This window comes from Herpailurus yagouaroundi, unplaced genomic scaffold (genome assembly GCF_014898765.1).
Source record: "Herpailurus yagouaroundi ecotype Mexico unplaced genomic scaffold, PumYag 569, whole genome shotgun sequence".
Taxonomy (NCBI): Eukaryota; Metazoa; Chordata; class Mammalia; order Carnivora; family Felidae; genus Herpailurus; species Herpailurus yagouaroundi.
The window spans coordinates 7193813-7215920 of NW_024412786.1; the positions used below are offsets into that span (position 1 = coordinate 7193813).

Consider the following 22108-nt stretch of genomic DNA (forward strand, 5'->3'; position numbering starts at 1 on the left):
TTTTTTAAGTTTATTTATTCTGAGAGAGAGAAAGAGAGTGAGCAGGGGAGGGGCAGAGAGAGAGGGAGACAGAAGCTTAAGCAGGCTCTGAGCTGTCAGTGCAGAGTCCGATGTGGGGCTGGAACTCACAGACTGTGAGATCATGACCGGAGCGGAAATCGGGAGTCGGATGCTTAACTGACTGAGCCAGCAGGCGCCCTGAAAATCGGGACTTCATTTCAAACTTACAGTCAGAACTTCAGGCTTTCCAGAAGTGCGGTGACTTGCACAGTGCATCTCTGTGCCTCAGCTGAGGACTGGTCTTCCCATCTGTGTCCTCTCTTCTTTTCCCTGGTTATTCTGGAGCAAACCCCAGACTCCATCATGTCATTCGGTCTGTAAATTCACAGATGGGATTTCTCCTCCATTTTAAAATTTCTGTATCTGTACTTTTTACCCTTGAACTGTTTGAAAGCAAGTTGTGGACCACCTGACTCTTTTCTCCGAAAACAGTTCCACGTAAATTTCCTGCAAAGCAGGATGCACAATCATCACCACGGTGCCATTGCCACAATGGAGAAATGCGGGGTTGACAGGGCACCACCAGCCGATAGCACAGTCGCGTTCCTGTTTCCCTGGGCTTCTCAGCAGCTCTGTTCCAGCTGCCGCCCGCACCCAAGTCCGAGACTGGCCAGGGGTCACGTCTCCAATTCAGTTCCGTCTCCTTCGTTCTAGAACCGCCCTCCACGTGATGACACATCAGTGGGCTGCGTGCCCCGGCTGTCGTGTAGAACGTCCACACTCTGGGTGGGTCAGGCGGTTTCCTCCCCGTCACACTCAGACTGCCACACCGGGGACATGGTGTGGGAGGGGCACTGGGGCTGCGCCCGGGGTCAGTGCTGAGATTGAGGACTTGGTTACGTCAGCGCCTGGCAGCTTTCCCCGTTGGGAGGGTCCGGTCAGTGAGTGACCTGTCGCTTATCCTGCGGGCACCCTATTTTCCATGAGTTGTGGTCGTGATCCTTTAATCAGGATTGACATTGGTGGTTGCAGCAAGGCGTTTCTCTAAGACGGTCCTGCTGTGTATTACATCTGTCAAAGACAGTCGGGGCGCCTGGTGGCTCAGGCGGTTAAACGACTGCCTTGATCTCAGCTCAGGTTGTGATCTCGCAGTTTGTGAGATCAAGCCCCACACCGGGCTCTGCACTGATAGCAGGAGCCTGCTTGGGATTCTCTCTCTCCCTCTTGCTCTGCTCCTCCCTGGCTCGTTCGCTCTCTCTCTTTGGAAATAAACACTAGGAAGAAAGAAGACCGGCTTTCCTTCCCTACTCTCCCAACCCCCATTTTAGTGTTACTGTAGGCTCCTCGATTTCTGTTCCAGTGTCTTACCAGTTGCCATCATTCTTTCTGGTATGTACGTTGTCCCACATTGCCAGTGGAGTTCCTTTCAAGCTGGCTTCTGTGGCCTTCTGTTATGTCCCCATCAGCTTGTGCGCTAGGTGATGGTCCGTGTTTCCTTGTACTTCCCTTGCTCCAGAGCTGGAATCTACCATCTGTCCCAGGGGCCCTGTTTTGGTAGGGAGATACATTTTAAAACCAGAACTCGGGCACCAGAGAGGCCTGGTCAGGTAATCACCTGACGTTGGCTCGGGTCGTGATCTCCCGGTTCGTGCGTTTGGGCCCCGCATCGGGCTCTGTGCTGACAGCTTGGAGCCAGGAGCCTGCTTCGGATTCTCTCTCTCTCTCTCTCTCTCTCTCTCTCTCTGCCCCTCCCTTGCTTGTGCTTTTTCTCTCAAAAATAAATAAATATGAACATTAAAAAAAAAACCAGAACATAGATGCTAACTGTCATTGTTTCTAGGCCTTTCAGTGGCCAGAGCTAGAGGACACGTGTGTTTGTGTATATGCACGTAGCATTTATGCATTGTACACGTATACAGTGTTACATTACACAGTTACATAGATTAAATACACATACACACTATTTCATGGTGGCAGTTCTTTGTAATTAAAATGTTGAAATCCAGTTGCCTACTTTAGTGTCCTTTGCTTGCCCACATCACTTGCTTACAAAAAGAGGGGCACCTGGCTGGCTCAGTGGGTGGAGCTTGCGACGCTTGACCTCGGGGTTGTGAGATCGAGCCCTGTGTTAGGTGTAGAGGTCACTTGAAAATCTTAAAAAAAAAAGAGTGAGGGAGCAGAGAGAGCTCCCAGGTATAGACTACCTTTGGAGTCAGGTGAGTGTGCTACGTAGGTTCCTGTAGAGTGTCAGTAAGAGGGCATTGGCTCAGCAGATGCTGAGAGTCTGCACCGGGGGCCAGATGATGTGCCCACTCTGTGGTTACAGTTGAGCCAGAGACACTTCCTTCCTCCTCAGTGTCTTGCTTCTTTGTTGGGAAATAGTACAAATGTTGTGTGAGCCAAAAGGGCAGTGTGGTAGACGAGGCCGGTGAGTTTTAGGAGGACGGGCAGGGATTGCTATGTGCTGGGGGTGGGTCTGGGCAGGGCAGCGTAGGTGAAGGTGGGGACCCGCAACGCTTGGACGTCTGGACGCTCCAGGAGCCTGCCGGGGCTGTGAGCCAGACTGCAGGTGCACGCTGGTTTTCTCTGAGGGACAGTTGCCTCATCCTTGTCCTTGGCCTCTGGGTCCCCTCAGGATGGCGGGGCGGCAGGAGATAGGCATTCCTCCGTTGGGAAATGACTCTGTCCTCTTTTGGGAGATCTGGGGCTTAGACAGCTAAAGTGAGTACCAGAAATCTCCAGGTACCTTTCAGTGGATTTCTAACCACTCAGGTAGTTAACAGAGGCTATCCAACGCCTTTAAAATACATAGTGAGTATTTTCAAAACATGTACTTCAGCTACTTGCTACATTTAGAAATTAAATAAACGTGGGGGCGCCTGGGTGGCTCAGTCGGTTGGGCGTCCGACTTCGGCTCGGGTCGTGGTCTCGCGGTCTGTGGGTTCGAGACCCGCGTCGGGCTCTGTGCTGACAGCTCGGAGCCTGGAGCTGCTTCGGATTCTGTGTCTCCCCCGGTCTCTGCCCCTCCCCCTCTCATGCCCTGTGTCTCCCTGTCTCTCAATAAGTAAAAATCTATTTAAAAAAAAAATTAGAAATTAAATAAACAAAGCTAAGTAGGTGCGTGCTGATGAGTTTTAACTCTTGGCTCTTCTGTGGTGGGCATATTCTCAATTTTTTGGCCTTGTTTTTACCTCTTACTAGAAGAGCTCACCGACCAGGTGATGCAGAACCCTCAAGTTTTGGCAGCTCTACAGGAACGGCTTGACAATGTCTCCCACACTCCTTCCAGTTACATTGAGACGTGAGTATGCTGTGCGTGGGCCCCTGGTGCAACTTCAAGAAAGGGAAAAAGACCGATTTCCTGGTTCCTTACACTGGGAGTAAACGTCTTTCCCATCGAGCAGACTTTGGGGGCTGGGAGCCGGGCTCCGGCTTCCAGAGAGGAGCGCCTGGGCTCAGCGTGTGCTAGAAACGCAGGCCTGTAGGGGGTGGTGCGGCTCGGGGGCTGGGGGGCCACCTGGGCCCACGGGCCAGGCTCAGGGCGGGGCGCGGTCTCTCCCCGCTGCCCGCAGATGGACGTAGTGACACTGCCTGGGAGAAGGAGACTTGAGGGCGCTGACGGTCTCTAGCTTTCTGGCTAGACTCTGGGCGAGTGGGCTGGCGCTCACGGGGAGGAAATGCCGGGGGAGGAACAGGGTTCCGTGGAATGCAGTTATTTCCACGTTGGCCGCACTGCACGGACAGTGCCTGCGGGGGAGACTCTGGAGTTAATGTAACCGGTTGGAGGACAAGTGGATGTAGGTTGTCAGGGTCCAGTTTGCTTAGAATCTTTTGTTATTTTTACTCCATTAGGAGGATTTGGAAAGCTAAAAATAGTTGTAATTGTGTGATTAATGCAGAAGAGGGGCGCCTGGGTGGCTCAGTCGGTTGAGCGTCTGACTTTGGCTCAGGTCACGATCTCGCGGTTTGTGAGTTTGAGCCCCACATCAGGCTCTGTGCTGACAGCTCGGAGCCTGGAGCCTTCTTCCGCTTCCGCCTCTGTCTCTCTGCCCCTCCCCTGCTCGTTCTCGGTCTCTCTCTCAAATACAAAATTAAAAACAAAATTTTAAAGATGTTTTTATATAAAAACATTGTGCATTTTTTAAAATGCACAAAAGAAATACAGGTGTTTATGTATGTGCTGTTTCATTACGTCCTCACTGTGCCTCCTCTTTGCTGTCCTGCCAGCAGAAGGTCCTAGAAGGGGGACTGGATTTATGAGGCTTGCTAAAGGACCTTTACCTTGAGGTGGCCGGGGTCCTTTGTGATATAAGGCTGTTCTGGTACTTTCTAAACAGTGCTGTGCATAGGAGCAGCTGGGACTGTTGTTGAAGGAAGGTTAGTTCCTTCTGTGCCTTTCTGGAGGAAGGCTGTGGTGTCCAGGCTAGTGCCAGCCCCGCCTTGAGGGCCCAGCCCAGGTGGACGCTGTCCAGGGGGCCGTGTGGGTCTGGGATGAGGCCCAGAGACCTGCTCTTTGTTCCAGATGGGGACCGAGAGCTTCAGGTTAAACTTCGTTCTGATGGGTTGAAAGGGTTTTGTTGGTTTTTTTTTTTTTTAATCTGTTTATAAAAGTAATGCATACAAACAAATATTTTTAGAGTATAGAAAAGTGTCAGGAGGCAAAGAAGCTCAAAGTTACCTGACTCTGGAAGGGAACAGGCCCCATTTGTCCGTGTCATGTCTGGTATCTCCCTCGGTGTGTGAGTGTGAACGCTTCTCTTGGTGCTGAATATTGTGTGAAAATGTGATTGTGGACACGCTGTGTTTTAGCCCTGCTCAGCTTGTCCTTATTTTCATTATTTTTAACTTTGACAAATAATGTCTCAGTGGACCTATCAGCACATAAATATTTGGTTATTTCCTTAGGGTAAATTTTTGCAAATAGAGTTACTGGATCCAAGGAACATTCCGTAACATTCAGGTTCTGGTTTGCCTTTCAGGCTTCTCAAACCCAGGAGTCGTTTGTTTTGTTTTTGTTTTTGTTTTTGATGGATAATTAGGTAAGGAAAAGGCAGCGGTTCTTGTAAATCAATGTTCTTCCAGATATTTCGTGGGATTGAACCTTTCTTCCACGTTTGATTATTTGTATTTTTTCTTTGTTGATTAGTTGTCCGCTTCTGCCCACCCCTCCACCTTTCTTTGCCGTGGGGATGTTTGTCCTTTTAACGGTGTTTAGGAGCCCTTTTCTGTAGTAAGGATGTTAATTCTGTGGTAAGCTACGTTTATCTTAAGAAAATTGAAAAGCATTCTGCCTTCTTTTGCAGCCATAAGGATGTTTTACTTTTTATCTCGTGTCAGTTTACCCAAAGCGGTGAAGAGAAGAATCAATGCGTTGAAACAGCTGCAGGTGAAGTGTGCTCACATAGAGGCCAAGTTCTACGAGGAGGTGCATGACCTGGAGAGGAAGTATGCCGCACTGTACCAGCCTCTCTTTGACAAGGTGGGCGGCTTGCGCGGACATTTCACTCACGGATTTCAAATCTAAGTTGAAGTAAAACATCCACGTGTACCTAGTGATGAATCCTTGAATGTTCCTCTTTAAGCCCTAAACCTCAGAATCTTGTTTTGTTTTGTTTTTTTTTATGTTTATTTATTTTGAGAGAGAGAGAGAGAGAGAGACAGCAGGAAAGGGGCAGAGAGGCAGAGGAGGAAGAGAGAGAATCCCAAGCAGGCTTCCTCGCTGACAACACAGAGCCTAATGTGGGGCTCGAACCCACAAACCATGAGATCGTGACCTGAGCCCAAACCAAGAGCCGGACTCCACTCAACCAACTGAGCCACCCTCCCTCCCCACCCCCCGCCTAGGCTCCCCTAGAATCTTAAGTTATAAAAGCATTCGGTTTTTCACAGATGTTATTTGCAAACTTAACTCTTGAGTTCCTGGATAACTTACTATAGCTCTAAGAAGGTCTCACTTTTACTTAAAGAGAAGGGAGTTCATCACTGGTGATGTTGAACCAACAGACGCGGAATCAGAGTGGCACAGTGAGAACGAAGAGGAGGATAAGCTGGCCGTGAGTATTTTTTTAACGACTGCAACTTGTGTTCTGTTGTTTCAGTGCAGTTAGAAATAAGCAACCTCTTGGAACAGGTTTCAGTCCTCGGTGTAACATCACCAAGGAAGGAGCTCCTCCCAGTAGGTGCGAATTCACTCTTAGGTTGGCTGTTTGGATGTCTCTGTGGCGGGGAGCACCGGGCGGCCAGCAGGGCTGGCAGCAGTTAAAACTGCGAACCAGACACGTCTCCCTTCTCCGTCTGGTCGTGGAAGCCGCTCGGTGCAGCAGTGCACTGAGCCGTGGGGTCGGATGGACAGGACTCAAAACATCAGCAAAGTCTCGGTCAAGAGAAAGGCACAGTCCCATGAGAGGAGGGGACACCCGCGTCAGCGGTCACTACGAGGTCAGGGTTGTGAGGAGGGTGTGGTGGATGTCTGTGCCGCCCTGCTCGGGGCCCAGCAGCGACCCCGGAGCAGTCGCAGTGTGCCCCGGGGCGTTTAGATCTGCGGACAGCCTTCCAGGATTGGTCCCATTCCAGTGCGACCGGAAGTTCCGCCTGATTTTGTTTGGGAGACCAGTGTCTTCTATCCTCCAGTATTAGTTCTCAGGGAATTGTTTTGAAGCGTGTGATAGTCTCAATAGCCTTAGAACCCGGCCTGGTTGAAGCAATGGCTACAGATGAGTATAGTTGTCAATCGCTTCCTTATTGCTCAAGGAAAATCTTCTGTAAATTTAAAAAGCCCCTCGCGAGCGTTTCACGCGAGAATCCCGTGTGAGGAGACGTTTGCACTTTCCAGTGGCTCCGTTTGGTGTTGTCCTTGACCTCCCTGGGCCCGCCCTCTCCTGGGCCCGCCCTCTCCTGGGCTTTGATGTTAGAAAAGCCTCCCCCCACCCCCACCCCCGCCACCCCCCGGGTTGCACGTAGCCTGTCCGGTCACCTCCCTGATGTTTGCGTGGAGTTTCTGTCCCGATGTTAATAGTCACGTCCTTATCGTTTGGGGTAGACACTGCTTGGCTGTTTCTTGTTGCTGAGGGGATGGGGTCTCTCTCCGGTGGTGGGTGGTTGTCCCAAGACGGACGTCTCCTAGAGCTGGTGCTGGACAGCCTTTCCTGAATTTGCTGGTGCTGTGCCATGCTGTAAAATTGTATCATGGAAATCCATCCGATGGAATGCCTTGAATGTTTTGTTCCTTAGAAACGTTTAAAAGTGTGACCTGCTCAGTGGTCTTGGGGACGCGGGTTCCAAGAACAGCTTCTGAGAGAAGTTTGTGCAGGGTTCTGAAACTTCCATCGTGCACTAAGCCGTTGAATTCTTTTTAACTTTGTTGCTTTGCGGTAATTGCTCTCTGTCGCATCTTTGCTTTTTTAGGGAGACGTGAAAAGTAAAGTAGTCATCGCGGAAAAGGAAGTCGCGACAGCAGAGGAGCCAAACCCCAAAGGAATCCCAGAGTTCTGGTTCACCATCTTTAGAAACGTAGATATGCTGAGTGAATTAGTCCAGGTGAGCAGATGTCCACGTCGCAGAGAGCTCTTCGTCTAAAAGCTGCTCACTTGTGAACCATCTGAGCGTTTAGTGGTTGGTCGTGGTGGGCGGAAAGGCCCTTTCTGTGACCAGCGGAGGGGGGCGGAGGGTGTCACTGCTGCAACGCCCCCCACCCCCCCACCCCCGCCTCCACTGCGGTGCTGCCGGGAAGGCCTACAGCTCTGGGGCTGAGCCGAGACCTGGAGTACCAGCCTTCTCCCCTCCGCGATGGCCTGCCGCCTCAGCCCAGAGTGCCGTTCCCAGACTCCAGCCCCTTCCCCGTCTTACTGTGAGTGAACGAGTGGGGAGCTGTGAGGCCAGGAGGCCAGGAAGTTGGCCAGCAAAGTCAGTGGGCTGACCCAGGGGCTTCTTCTGGTTCTCTCTTCGGAGACGTGCAGACCAGCAGTCTTGGTCGACACCCGTACGTGGCGGCAGCTGGCAGAGTGTGAAAGCAGTTGGGCCCTTGTCCTTCCTCCCTGGCGTCGATGGTTCCCAGCACTCCGTGCCAGAGAGAGGCTGCCCCTCATTGCTGTCACCGAGACCCATGGTCGGTGAACAGATTGGGTGGCTTCCTGGGAGTTCCTGCTTGACGAGCACAGAGCCCGGCAGGGCTGTGGGTCCAGCGCCTGGGGCTATGAGCAGCAGTGGCTCAAAGACCACGCGTGTTGCTGCTTTGAAAAGGCCTGCTAGAAAGTTGTTTCTGCTCTGTTTATGATTAGGAGTACGACGAGCCGATCTTGAAGCACCTGCAGGATATTAAAGTGAAGTTTTCAGACCCCGGGCAGCCTATGGTGAGTACTGACCGAGCTCCTACTTGGCGTCAGAAAGGGTCAGGCTGCTGAGGGTGAGCGGCTCAGAGCCGGGGCAGGGGATCCAGACCTGGCCCCCACTTGTGGGGTGGTCCCGAGCCAGACGGTCGCCAAGAGCTAGGATGTTCTCCTATGGCCTCCCTGGGCCTCGCCAAGCAGTGCTGCACAGCCTGACAGGCCGCTCAGGCTGCCAGCTGCCCGTGGCAGGTGGCCAGAGTCCAACGCAGGACTGGACTCGCTGGCCATGGTGTCCGCCGTGCTGTGCGCTGCTTTCTGAGCTGGCTTGTCCCCTGCCTCCCCTGCCAGAGGGCGTGATGGCGTCTTTCTCCTAAGCATCTCCCGGGGTTGTGAGGCTCGGACGTGTGTGGAAAGAATGGTAGGTGTGTCCTCAGATTCGGGCGGCACTGTCCTAGGAACCCCAGATGCTAATGCCTGCAAGACACTGCGGGGGGGACCACACTGAAGAATGCCCCCCCGCCCTGACTGCCACGAGGCACCTCTTTCCAGCACTCCTGCTGCGGTGTGGGAGGAGTGTGAGGCCAGCCCATCCGCCACCCTGCGTGAGGGGGGGCCTGGCACGGGCAGGTTCGGGCCTGTGAGCCTGGCTCTGGCCGAGGGGCTCCATCCCGGTGCTGGAGCCACTCCAGCGCCACACGGTTGACGGACTCGTGGCTCTCCATTTCAGGCCCCGGGACGTGGCCCAGGGCCATGGGTCTGGGGGAAGGTGCGGAGGGGCCTGAGACCTGGGGCCCGGCCGTTCTCCCTCCCGGTCACAGAACGCTGGCCCCACGCCATGCACGAGGGCCAGTGTCGCCAAGTGGGTTTCTCTCCCTGGTCCTGCGGGTGCCTTGTCGGAGGCGAGGGGCCGGGGCCATACTGCGTCTGTCCCTTCCACTTTTCCTGCCCTTCTCACTCTGGGAAGTGACTTTTGGCTCTCCCGCCTGCAGGTCGAGGGTGCGGACCTTGGTGAAGCCTGCTCCCAGGCTGTGGGGCACCCCTTTCCTGCCGCACCGGGTCAGCCTGGTTCCCGGGGCTTTTTCTTTGGCCTGTGGGGGCGCTTGGCCACAGCGCCCCCTGGGGGCCGTGTGGGGCGGTCACGGGCCGGTGCTTGGACTCCTATGATCCTCCCCCCACCTTCCCAAGGGGCTGCGTGCATGCCGTTTTAAGATCCTGTGTCAGTTTTTTTCTAACACTTCTTCCTCACCTCTGAGTCATCTGGACTCCGTTTATTTATTAATGTTTGTTTATTTGGAGAGAGAGGATGGGAGGGGCAGAGAGAGAGAATCCCAAGCAGGCTCTGCAGTCAGTGCTGAGCCCGATGTGAGGCTTGAACTCATGAGCCGTTAGATCATGGTCTGAGCTGAAATCAAGAGTCAGACGCTTAACCGACTGAGTCACCGGGGCACCTAGACTCCATTTATCAAGTTTTCTCTTCTGGATCGGTTCTTTTTCCTTCTTTTCTTTGTTGTTACTAGACACCCGTTTGGTGATTTCCCGGGTCCGTGTTCTTTCTCGGCCTGTCTCCGTCTCTTGCAGAGGTTTCTAGGCAGACAGGAGCCCTGGTCTTGGTCGACCGCGAGCCAGTCTTTTTTCCCTCGTGGCTCCCTCCGTCGGTGGAAAACTTAGGAAATACGGGGAAGCGCAGAGATCTCCGTCTTGCAGAAGTAGCTCAGCTGCGGACCCGGTTTCCGCGGTCGTCTTTTAAAGGTGGTTATGAGCTGTTTTAGACGCTAAAGTCAGAGGCACGAGAACCATCCAGCCTCAGGATGAAGCGCAGCCAGTGTGTTTGCTTCTCCTCGTGACCGCCCTCCCCCCCCGGGGTCCCCACGCTTACGCTGCAGCAGACGGACCGCGTGTGTGGATGGTGTGGCGTGGGTGCCGCCGCAGCGGTGGGACCCGGTCACGACTGCCCCTGGGGCCGCTGGGTGATCGGGCGGTGCCCAGGCGCGTGCAGCCGCCGCCCCGTCTGAAGGGCTGCGCTCGGGTCAGCGTACGGGGCCCCGGGTCTCGTTTACGTTCCTGGGGGTTTCCTCAGTTCGGATGCGTCTCAGCGCAGTTTTGCCGGGGCAAAGGAGAGGAACGTTTGCAAGGCTCAGAGGCCCACTTGGCGTTTCTGCTGGCGGTATCTTGGTCCACGTCCTGTTTTGCGGTCCTCGTGCTCTCGTGTCTCTCTTTTGACGTAACTGCGAGCAGCGGCGGATCGGAGCTCCCCACGCCGGCTCCGCAGACGGGAGCCCCTACCGTGGGCCGTGCCGGGTGCGGGCTGCTCCTGGGCGTCCCCGCGGGAGCGCTGGCACCCTCTCTGGGCGAGCGCGAGCTCCGGTCTTACACGTGGGTGTGAGTGTGACGAGGCATCTGCTGCGTGTTTACGGCTGACGCGGCTGTGGGGGTGTGTGTGTGACGGACGTGGCCTCGTCTTTGGGCCCTTTTCTCCCGTTGAACCCTTCCCGAATCCTCCCCATCGTGGGTTAGTTATTTTGGGCTTGAACGGCGGCCTACAGGGAGGAAAACCTGAGGACGGGGAATCGTACGCTTGGTTTGGAGAGCTGGTAGGGAAGGAAGTGGCAGAGGACGGAGGGGATACTGTGGTCGGTGCAAAAGTGGGAGTGACGCTGTGCCGCTCGCCAGCCCTCCCTGTCCCCGGCCGCCTGTGCCTGCTTGTGGCCGCCGCCCCCGCCCCCAACAGGCTTGGAGTGATCGATCGCAGCCTCCGAACTGGGTGCTCTTTTTCCAGGATGGGTGCTGTTTTTAGCCCTGGGGGTCGGGCCAGATGGAGAAGGGGGGACTCCATCTGACGCTTTACTCCGCCAGACCAGTGACTTGTGCTCTGGATGGTCAGGCTTTCACTTCTCCCTTAGTGGATATGCTTTGGTCCTAGTCTTTTTTGTTTGTTTTTAAGGTTTTACTTTTTTTTTTCTTTTAACTTTTTTTTTTTTTTTAACTTTTAGTCAGTATTGAGAGAGCGACAGGGCGTGAGCGGGGGAGGGGCAGAGAGAGAGGGAGACACAGAATCCGAACAGGCTCCAGGCTCTGAGCTGTCAGCACAGACCCCGACGTGGGGCTCAAACTCACAAACCGTGAGATCATGGCCTGAACCGAAGTCGGACGCTCAACTGACTGAGCCGCCTACGCGCCCCTGGATTTTACTTTTTTTTTTTTTTTTTTTTTAAATCTCCATACCCATCATGGGCCTCAGACTCAGCCCCGAGATTAAGAGTCTCATGCTCCACCAGCCAGGAGCTCTCAGTCTTTTTAATCTGTTTTTTTCCCAGTTGGTAATTATGCCATTATTAAGAAGATTGAAATAGGTAACATTTAGCAGGCGTTGCCTATGAACTTCTGTGAACTCTGTTCTAGTCAACTCGGGGAGAGAGAGAGGATTGTTACTTCCATTTTATAGGTAGATGAGGAAACAAAAGCACAGAGACACTGAGTAACTTCCCAAAGTCGCACCACACTTAGAGGCAGAGTGTTGGGCACCCGGGCTGTCTGAACTCAGAGTCAGTCTTGTAAATTGTGTCTGTAACTTACTTAACCAAGACCATCTTTTTTTCCTGAAGATGGGGCTGAGGTGAGTGTCTTTGCACATAGTGACACATCCATCCGGGTGTCTTTTTTACATGGAATATAAATTCCTTAGATTGATTTTACTTTCACTAATCTTTGGATTGTGCCAGGTGTGCCCTTGTAAAACTGTTCACAGTATGGAGGGCACCTGCTTTCCCAACACGCTTCGCCAGTATGATGTTATTCGTACGGACTGGAAAACTAGAATCTTTCTTCCTGGCCGCTTGACTTTATTTGTGACCTGACTGCTCCTTTGTACACACCTTGTGTCCATTTTTCCTCTCCGGTTCTAGAGGGCTTTGTGAACAGAGGATGCAGTTGTCCTTTGTGGGGCTTGAGGAGGCCCCGTCAGTGCTCCCGCACCCCACAGGGCCTGGCCCCTTGGCATGGCAGGGAGAGGGGGGCTGGGCCGCGGCCGTCTGCTTTCCCCATCTACACCCCCACCTTGGCAGGGTGGGCCAGGGGCAGCAGACAGAAGCTGGGATCCCTCAGGAGAGTGTGGACCCCGCCGGGGAGGGGGCCTCGGGGGCCACGTGCGCCCTCCTGGGGCTGGAGTGCGGCAGGTGGCCCCCCACCTGTCGTTTGTGTCTTGACTCTGTACCGGTGTTTTTTGGAACAGAACTTTTTCTTGCCACGTGGCCGTCGCTGTTGAGCTGTTCATTGGTGGCTTCCGTCTGTGGCGGCGCGCTCGGGGCAGCTGGTTTCCAGGACGCGCCGTGCGGCTCACGAGATCTGTCACTGGTTACTTGTGTTTTCACCCGTGCTCACCCGGAGTTTCTGTCTTCAGTCTTTTGTCTTAGAGTTCCACTTTGAACCCAACGACTACTTTACCAACTCAGTCCTGACGAAAACATATAAGATGAAGTCAGAGCCAGACAAGGCCGATCCTTTCTCCTTTGAAGGCCCTGAAATAGTCGACTGTGATGGGTAAGGAGACGCCGCTCCAGCTTCGTTTTGTGAGACAGAAGCAGGTGACTGCAGAGCTCCACGCGGAAGAGAAATTAGGAATAAAGCAGAAAGTCTGTAATCTTCTTAAAAGCCCAGTAGACAGAGAGATTTAAGTTAAATAGTCTTTTTGTGTGGGGCTATGATGGCCTGTGCTGGGAAATGTGTCATTCACGAGGTCACGCGTGCCAGCGTGTAGGGTAAATGGCCAGGTTTCCTCATTGGAGGAGGCATTGGCTGCTGTAGTCCCTTGACACGAAGCTGTCCTCGCTGCACTGATAAGTCACCCTCGGCCAATATTTGTTGAGCGAGTGGACGAGTCTGTGCAGGGCAGCGTTGGTCCGTTGCTTCCTCGAAAAGTGATGGGGCAGTTTAATTGTCGTTTGACTCGTGACCCAGCACCTCGGTGATTTCAGGCGAGATCACCAGGGAGACAGTGTGGGTTGGAGTTCATTCCTCGTGGTCTGTTCTATCTTTGAGCCGAAACCACGAGCCTTACTCGCTGGAGCCAGGTGCTGCAATCTCCCCGTGTGACAGTTCTGCGCCTCGTCAAGACCCTGCCGGGCTCCAATGGCAATGGTGACTCTGTCAGATCGTTTCCCAGGCCCAGGCTGTCGTCGTGGAAACAGCGTCCTGAGCAGACGCTAGTCACGTGCTGCCAGGGGCTGCCTGTTGAGCCCCAGTGATGGGAAGATTAGAAAGCCGGCCGGGCTCACCCCCCGGCAGGGCCCCCATGGCAGCCGGCAGCCGGCAGCCGGCGTGCTGTGCCCCGGTCGCGAATACGGCCAGGGGTCGCCTGCCGCCTTCCGGCAGCTTGTTCTGCTTGCTTAGCTGCCTTGAGAACTTGGGTGTATGAGTTAGTCCAGCTGTGCTCTGGGGCCAGGAGACAGCAGGTGATGACCTGTGAGCATCGTTTGGGCACCCTAGCCCCGCGCTGACCGGGCTCGGCCACAGAAGAAGTACGGAAGGTCTCGGGAGAAACGCGTTCCGCTCAAGGCAGTGCTCCCAGCCCGGACGGTGGCAGACCGCCCCTCTGGCCCTTCTCCTGTCGCTGACCTTCGGATGCGCCTGGGCGCGCGGGGACCCATGGGTGGGTTCCTTTGACAGGGCTGTGCGGGTTAGGCGCGTGGCTCTGCTTTGCCGGGCTCTCCCGTGGCGGGTGTACGTGTGCGTGATGGGCGTCCGTCTCTGCAGGTGCGTCATTGACTGGAAGAAAGGAAAGAACGTCACCGTCAAGACGATCAGAAAGAAGCAGAAGCACAAGGGCCGAGGCACCGTGAGAACGATCACCAAACAGGTTCCCAACGACTCGTTCTTCAACTTCTTCAGCCCGCTGAAAGGTGAGCGGTGGCGCTGGGAGCGTCACGCGCGGCCTAGAGTCACTTACCCTCGGGGTCCTGTCCGGCGGCCCCCTGAAGACGACACGCGCGAGACCGTTTCTCGCGGGTGTGCGCGGTGGCACGTGGGCTGCTCGCCCTCGGCCGCGGGCCGTCGCGCTCTGGGCTCGCTGCCTTCACCGCTCGGCCCCTCTCTTCCTGGGTCTGTCTCGGAGCCTCTGGGGTGCCAAACGCAGCCGTCGATTCAGCGCTTCGGCTTCCTCGTTTGAGAAGAAGCCCTTTGCAGCCTCGCGTGCACGGTGGCCGCCACCTGCACGCGCTCCCCGTGAAGTAGACACGGCTTCGCCCTGAAAGGCGGCGCGTTTGCCGGAAGCCTCCAAACTGGGTTTTAAGTAATTGAAGAAAGTTGAAGTCAGATTAAGTGGACTCCATTTGGGCAGGTGACTTCTGGGACCCCAAAACTGTACTGTCCTGGTCGCGTCACTCTACAGACAGGCCAGGGGTCCCTGAACCGTGCACCGAAATTTTGTGGTAGATGAATGACTCCTCCGATGAGTATTATTTATTTATTTGTTAAATGTTTGTTTATTTTTGAGACAGAGCGTGAGCAGGGGAAGGGTTGGCGGGGGGTACAGAGGATCTCAGGCAGGCTCCGTGCTGTCAGCACAGAGCCCAGTGTGGGGCTCGAACTCACGGACCATGAGATCATGCCCTGAGCTGAAGTCGGACAGCTGAGCCCCCCCAGGCACCCCGTGTACAGCTGTTGTTAAGGTAGTCAGAGAAACAGGGTAAGTTTGTCGTGTGGTGAATGTGATAAGCTTATCGGGTGATGAGCTCTGTGAAAACGAGGATGAGGTGACAGTGGGTTGGTGACAGATGCTCAAGAAAAAGTTCCAAAATCGATAAAATGCTTTTTGAAATGATGGAAATCTAAGATGGCCTTTTTGTTCTTAAATCTAAGAAACAGGTCCCAAAGTCAAGGGAGCAAAGCCCCGGCCCCCAGGCCAGAGTCCCCAAACCCGAAGCTCAGCCCGGGGGGGGGGGGGCACGGTGGGGGGCTTACATGCCGAGGCTTGGGGACGCGGGCCGCAGGGCTGGGTTTTGCCCGCCGGGCCCCAGCCCCACCCCGCGGTAAGCCTTCGCCTCCTGAGACCCGGCCTGGAACGAGCACTTCTGAAGTCGGGGGTCTGAACGTCACTGGGCTTTGTTCACTTTTCGGTCCCTGGCTCTCCTGTCACGCTCGGTCCTGGGCCGGGCTCTGGTTCGGCACCACGATCTGGGCGGCTGTGTGTGTGCCGAGCCAGCGTGTGTGTGTCGGTGAGGCGTGCGGTGCTTCCTGCTGCCCGCAGGGAATCTGTTCGTTTGGCAGGAAGGACGTCCCGCGGACCCAGCCGAGGGGCGCTGCTTTGCTAACACGGCTCTGCCGTCCCCCTTCTCGGCGGGGTCCCGCGCGGGGCACTGGTGTGAGCTCCGCTTATGGCCTGAAGGCGCAGAACGGCCGGGGTGCCGCCACTCGATGGGCCTTTCCACCTGGCAACCCCAACCTGCTGGGCATGCCTTCCCCCTTGGCCCTCTGCACAGGTCTGCGGGCGGTGCGGGCGGCGGGCGGGGAGGCGCAGGGCCGGGCTGTGCGCCGAGGCACTCGACCTGTCCGCCGGGCCGCCCGAGGGGGCTTTACCCAGGTCCTGGCCGTCCCTGTAACGCTGATGTGTTTGGTCTTTGTTTTCTAGCATCTGGGGATGGAGAATCACTGGTAAGATTTGTGTCGTCCTCAGAGTCGCCTCTGTGTCCAGAGTCATTCTGCCTTCCCTTCAGTCCTGCTTCCTCCTCCCTTAGACCCGGGGGGCGTTTCTGTCATTTCTGTCCACTGCACCATGGGGCAGGTCTGGAGCACGTGTCCCCGTGCCCCCGCCTGCCAGGCCGCCCGGAGCGCGGGCACAGTGCGGGTGGGAGGGCGTGGTGCTCGTCTCGCGGAAACGAGTCGTGTTGACGTTTTCCCCTCTCAGGACGAAGACTCGGAATTCACGTTAGCCTCCGACTTTGAAATCGGACATTTCTTTCGTGAGCGGATAGTCCCGCGGGCCGTGCTCTACTTCACGGGCGAGGCCATAGAGGATGACGACAACGTACGTGGGCAGGGGTGCCCTGAGGGGCAGCTGGGGGTCCCCCGGTGGCGGGGCACAGGGCAGGGGTGGAGCGGGACTCCGGGGGGCCTCGGAGCGGAGTGCCAGCCTGTCCTCGGGGGGCCCCGGGTGCTTGCCGTGTCCTGCTTACTGCCTTTAAGCTTTGGGTAACTTTGAAACGGGAGGAAAATGCCACTCAGGGAGGTCTGGCACGGCAGACGGTCGTCCACCGAGCTGACCCCTGCTAGCCTGTGGCGCACCAGCCCCAAAGACTCGAGGCCCGTGCTGCACGGAAGGTGGCCAGGCTGCTCTCTCTGCTTGAGCGCACAGTCTGGCGAGCTGTCCTGTGGTCACCGGAGACGGTTCTCCATCACAACCGAGGCCCAGGCCACTGGGTCTGCTTGATTTATGGCAGTACTGTTTTGTAGCATCTGCTGCAAGTGTTTTAGATGGTATTTACTCTCTTGCTTTTAGGGCTCTTGGGTGTTCCGGACGGTTCTAGGTTTCTTTTCTGAGGGGTCTGCCGAGGCCTTAGACGGGGCAGCGGGAGCGAGGCAGGTTCCGGGTGCTTGGCGCCCAGGGGCAGTGCAGGCCCGCTTCCCACAGTTCTCTTCTGTGCTCACGGTCGTTGTGGGGGGGGTCAGCTGTGGAGCCGGAGACCATCTGAGATGAGCTAACTTCAGTCCCGGGCTGGGGCAGGAGGCGGCTGTGGGGCGGGGTCGCGTCGTGTCAGGTGTGTAAGCAGCACGGCTGAAATTGACGTCACGGGTGGTAGACCGGCCCGACCGGCAGAACTTTCTGTGCTCCCCTGCCCACACTGTCCGATGCAGCAGGACCACCTGATGGGAGGCGTAAAGACCGTGACGGAGATTGTTGGCAACTGAGGAACCGGATGTTCGGCTTTACTTAGTGTGGCCCAAGACTCTCGTGACTACGCGCCCCGGAAAGCTCGTCTCCAGACCGGGGGTGCCCGGACTTCGTTGATCGCACACCCACGAGTTTTAAAACTTGAGGGGGCAGCGCCCGCACGTGTTTATTTAAGGGGCAGGCACCGCGGCCGGCATGGCTTGCCTTCCGCGCGGAGGGGAGCCGCACGCTGACTGCTCAGACCGGGGTCCTGACCCCTCGGCAGCCACGTGCCAGCCTCTGCTGCGGAGTCCGCCCGGGACAGTGCGGTCAGTGGTGGGGAGTCTGGTGACACGTGAGGCTGAGAGTAGCTCCTGTTGGCACCGCTCCTTGGCGCCTGTCGGGTAGAGGTTAACCTGCAGGCCTCTGTGGCGTTGGCAGCCTTGCCCAAGCCCCGCGCGCGGTGCGGGGGGACCGGCTCGGTTCCCACGCTCTCCCGGCCCGGCTCGCTTGCCCCGCGGGCTCCACACCCCCACCCCCACCTCCACCCGGGGGCCGCCGCTCTGCGGGAGTGTCAGGTGTGCTTGCGGCAGGACCCCCCAGGCCCCTCCGGGTCCAGAGTGAGGTGATCTGCTGAGAACCTCAGGAAAGCCGCGCTTGGGCCCGTCGGAGGCCAGTTCCAGTCAGAGGCTGCGCTGAAATGCAGTTAGCTGCCAGAGAGCAAGCCAGGGTCTTCCTCTGCCACAGGCCGGTCAGGGCACAAGGGGGAAAGGGCCCTGGGGTGTGTTCAGACACCTGCCGGCGCGGGAGGGCCCGCGCCCTGGGCCCCCCGGCCCCCGCTCTCTGGAGTTCTGTGTGAGCTGTCACTGAGGGGACGTGTGTGGACTCCAACGAAGAAAAGGCCTGCTTAACGGGTCTCTTGTGCCATGCAGGCAGTAGCGATAAGGTTTGTTGTGGGTTTGGTTGTGATCGGAGTCTGATGTTTGGAGCTTGAATGAGAGCCTGACCCGTGACGTCTTTGGACCTGGGAGAAATTCACTCAAGACCAGCCAGCTACAGTGTTGGGGGTCTCTTCTGCACGCCTTAGTTCTGAGTTCTTTTAAAGGTTAGCACCCAGGTTTTATCGTACTTCTAACACAGAAACGTTTATCCTTGTATGAGACATAAAATGCCGTGGAAGTTCATGCATCTTTGTAGTAAACGCCCTCTGCCGGCTTGCTTAGGTCAGCCAGTTTCCCAGGTGAACCCAGTATGTTCTCATGCTGACCAGCCTCCACCCACCCCCTCCACCACCCCCACCCCCCCCCCCCCCCCCGCCCATCCTTAGGCCTTGTTTTCAGTGGTTTTCAGCCACCCGGAGTCCTGTGACCGCAGTGGGGCTTGTGAACACGAGGCCCCGCAGCGCTGGCCGCAGCCTAGTCCCCGTTCCAAGGCCAAGATGGTCCAGCAGCAGACCCTCCCCTTGAGACCTGGGCCTGGAATGGGTGCTGCCGACCGGCCTCTTTCCTCGGGCCTGACCAGTAGGGACACTTGACGGGGGGGACTGTGTCTGGGTCGGGGCGCCCTTGCGCTCCAGAGACTTAAAAACTTGTCTCTGTTTTCTTTTTTCAGTTTGAAGAGGGTGAGGAAGGAGAAGAGGAGGTAAGACTTGGCCCGCGTGGAGCGTCCCTTCCCTGCGGCCGCGCCGGGCTGCCCCTGCTCGAGTGCGCGAGGTCGCGGAAGCACAAGACCAGTTACACCCAACTTGTGCGGAGCTGCCTCCGAGGGCTGCGCCCTGTTAAAACCAGGGGGGCGGCCAGCGCCGCCCCAGGGTCCGGCGGCTGACCCTGCGTTTTCAGCAGTGTGTTGACGCCCATTATCTGTGAGGGGATGAAGTACCCGGAAGCCATTGTGTCCGGAGGATGTGACATAATCAGTCCCAGACAGTGATTGTCGATTCCGTCTAAATCCAGGGGTTGTTTAGTTGGTTTGGGGCAAGTGAGGCCCCGAGAGTTTGAATCCCGTCCGTTCAGCCCCTTCTCACTCTCTTGTGCAGGAATTGGAAGGTGACGAGGAGGGAGAGGATGAGGACGATGCCGAAATTAACCCCAAGGTCAGTTGTCGGGGCTGCGCACACCTGCAAGCCCCGTGCCGTGTGCTCAGACGGCCCCCCACAAGGAGGCGGTGCGGGTGCGGGGCCCGTGTGTCCTCCCGTCAGTCCTGAGAGCAGAGCAGAAAGTTCTCGAACAGGGGCTATTCAGACACCTCAGGTGTCATTTAGTGTGAGGTGTAGATACCCAGTCAGTGCTTTTCCGGCTCCTTCCTGAGCTGTCCTTTGTTTTCTTAAACTAGTCAGGAGGGCAGCCTTATTTTCCAGATCTTTAATTCTTCTAAGGTAATGACTAAATGGCGACGCGGTAAACTTCTGTGTGTTTATTTTTGGGAAAGAGGGACTTTGAAAGGAGGGACTTTGGGGGGTTGTTATTATTTCTTTTAATGAGTAGAGTAGTGAAGTTGTAGACATGATCTTGTGACTGTATTTGGGCTGAGGTTACTCGGAGCTGCGTGAAATATCTCCAACGATCGCAGATGAACTAGGAAGCTTTAGTTAAACCAACAAAAAAACCAGCTGAGGAGAACGGGCAACTCCATTAACTGTACCTGTAGAGGTGAGTTTTGACTTCTGGTCTCAGGTCAGCCTAAATGGAGGCACCTTGCCGCTTGCCACAGCCTCTGAATCCGGAACCGCTTTAACGCGGTCCTGAAGCTGCACGTCGTGTCTGCGAGCGTGAGGTCGGTAACGCGCGCGCAGCTTAGAGTTGAATCCGTGGTGGGCCAGCGGAGCCCTGGTGTCCCCTGCGTGTGCTGACGGGATCTCGGCGTAACTAGACACTGTTTGTCCGTCCGTCCCCCGTTTTTGCCCTGAGTGGGACGTGCGGAGACTGTCGGCGTCATAACCTAGCTCTGTAAGTGGTTTGGTTTGGTTTGGTTTTTAACACCAAGTCTTTCCGTAAATGCCGTCCTAGCTCCTTCTAGGGAAGGACGGGAGGGAGGCGTCAGACTTTCAGAAACGTGCCACGTGAATTCTCCTCTGGGCGTAAGCTCACGGAGAGGGGCATCCTTGCAAAGCCGGCCCACGCACCACGGCAGGACTGCCGCGCAGACGCGCCCGTGCTCGCCTCCGCGACACCGGGGCCCCGCCTCAGGTGGCCCCCACCGGCCGCCTGCTCCTTCCTGCTCTCCCGCTGGCGCACACGCCCACAGTTTGGATTCTAGAGCCGAGACCGCGTCCAGACTCGGGGCCCGGCTGCCTCCGGTCTCCCCTGTTGCCGGCAGTGAGGGCTCCGTTGTCGCGTCGCTTCCTTCTGTTGTCTGTCCTCTCCTCTCTCCTCGCCGAGCCTTCTGTCTCCTGCCACGTCTGTTTTGCTGGCAGGGCGTCCTCTCACCAGTAACGTGACACGGGGGAGGGCGGTCAGGAGTAGCGCTCCATGGGTCTCCGTCTGTGCTGTCGGTCAGGGGAAGGAGAGCGGTGACTGAACGAGTAGCCTCAGCAGCGTGAGGCCCCAGGACCGCCGGGTCTGGGCAGCCAGAAGGGCCCGAGTCTGGTCCCGCGGAGGGATTTGTCCCGTCAGGGTCTGCACAAGTGGAGGCAGACAGGGACAGGGGCAGTTTGGGTACTAAAGGGACAGGTGTGATGGGTGGGGGTGGTTCATCTCAAGCTCGAGATTTGGCAGCCGTTGCGTCATGAGAGAGTCACTGTTTCTGTCGGTATAATTTGGTGCAGTTTATTTTCCTTTATGCTGACAGTTCCTTTCAGTTTTTTCCCCACGTAGGTGTAATTTTCGTCTGCTAATCATTCATACATTTCTAGGTAAGGTGGAGCTGTATTCGTTCCTAACCCCGTCTCCTGGCCTGTGCCTTACGGTCGTGCCTCACTGTCGCTCTGCGGACAGAGAGGAAGCTGCCGGCCAGGCACATCCAGTGTGCACCAGGCTGAACGTGCGGCTTCCCGAGGAACAGTATTTTTGCGCAGGGGCCTGTTGTGTATGCGGCCTTTTGGCTTTTGTTTTTAAGTTGTTTTTAATTCAGTTTCTCTTTTAAGTTTACACCCTAGTTAGCGTCTGGTGCAACAGTGATTTCCGGAGTAGATTCCTTGGCGCCCCTCCCCCATTTAGCCCATCCCCCCTCCCACACCCCCTCTAGTAACCCTCTGTTTGTTCTCCATGTTTTAGAGTCTCTTATGCTCTGTCCCCCTCCCTGATTTTATCTTGTTTTTGCTTCCCTTCCCCTACGTACATCTGTTTTGTCTCTTAAAGTCCTCATGTGAGTGAAGTCATATGATGTTTGTCTTTCCCTGACTAATTTCGCTTAGCGTAATACTCTCTGCTTCCATCCACGTCGTTGCCAATGGCAAGATTTCATTCTTTTTGATTGCCGAGTAATACTCCGTTACGTATATACGTATACATCCCACATCTTCTTTATTCATTCATCCGTCAATGGACGTTTGGGCTCTCTCCATACTTAGGCTATTGTTGATAGTGCTGCTATAAAACATTGGGGTACACATGTCCCTTCGAAACAGCACACCTGTATCCCTTGGATAAGTACCTAGTAATGCAATTGCCGGGTCAGAGGGGAGTTCTATTTTTAATTTTTTGAGGAACCTCCATCCTGTTTTCCAGAGTAGCTGCACCAGTTTGCATTCCCACCAGCAGTGCAAGAGGGTTCCCCCTTTCTCTGCATCCTTGCCAGCATCTGTTGTCGCCTTGTTTTTGTTTTTGTTTTTGTTTTTTTTTTAAGTAGCCTCCACGTCCAGTATGGAGCCCAGCGTGGGGCTTGAACTCACAACCCTGAGGTCAAGAGTCAGACACTTAACTGGCCGAGCCACCCAGGTGCCCCTGTTTTGTGTACCTCTAAAACTGACTGTCAGAAACTACATTTG

General features: G+C 55.8%; 1 protein-coding gene across 1 annotated transcript in view; it reads left to right on the plus strand.

Moving 5' to 3' along the window:
* Positions 1–22108, plus strand: part of NAP1L4 (nucleosome assembly protein 1 like 4) — a 36815-nt gene that overhangs the window by 10150 nt on the left and 4557 nt on the right. Inside the window, exons 4-14 of the mRNA XM_040465808.1 lie at positions 3133–3301; positions 5338–5479; positions 5967–6053; positions 7405–7536; positions 8277–8348; positions 12721–12860; positions 14073–14218; positions 15946–15968; positions 16222–16341; positions 18796–18825; positions 19220–19276. Coding sequence (XP_040321742.1) covers positions 3133–3301; positions 5338–5479; positions 5967–6053; positions 7405–7536; positions 8277–8348; positions 12721–12860; positions 14073–14218; positions 15946–15968; positions 16222–16341; positions 18796–18825; positions 19220–19276 — 1118 coding nt within the window. The remainder of the gene's footprint in view (positions 1–3132; positions 3302–5337; positions 5480–5966; positions 6054–7404; positions 7537–8276; positions 8349–12720; positions 12861–14072; positions 14219–15945; positions 15969–16221; positions 16342–18795; positions 18826–19219; positions 19277–22108) is intronic.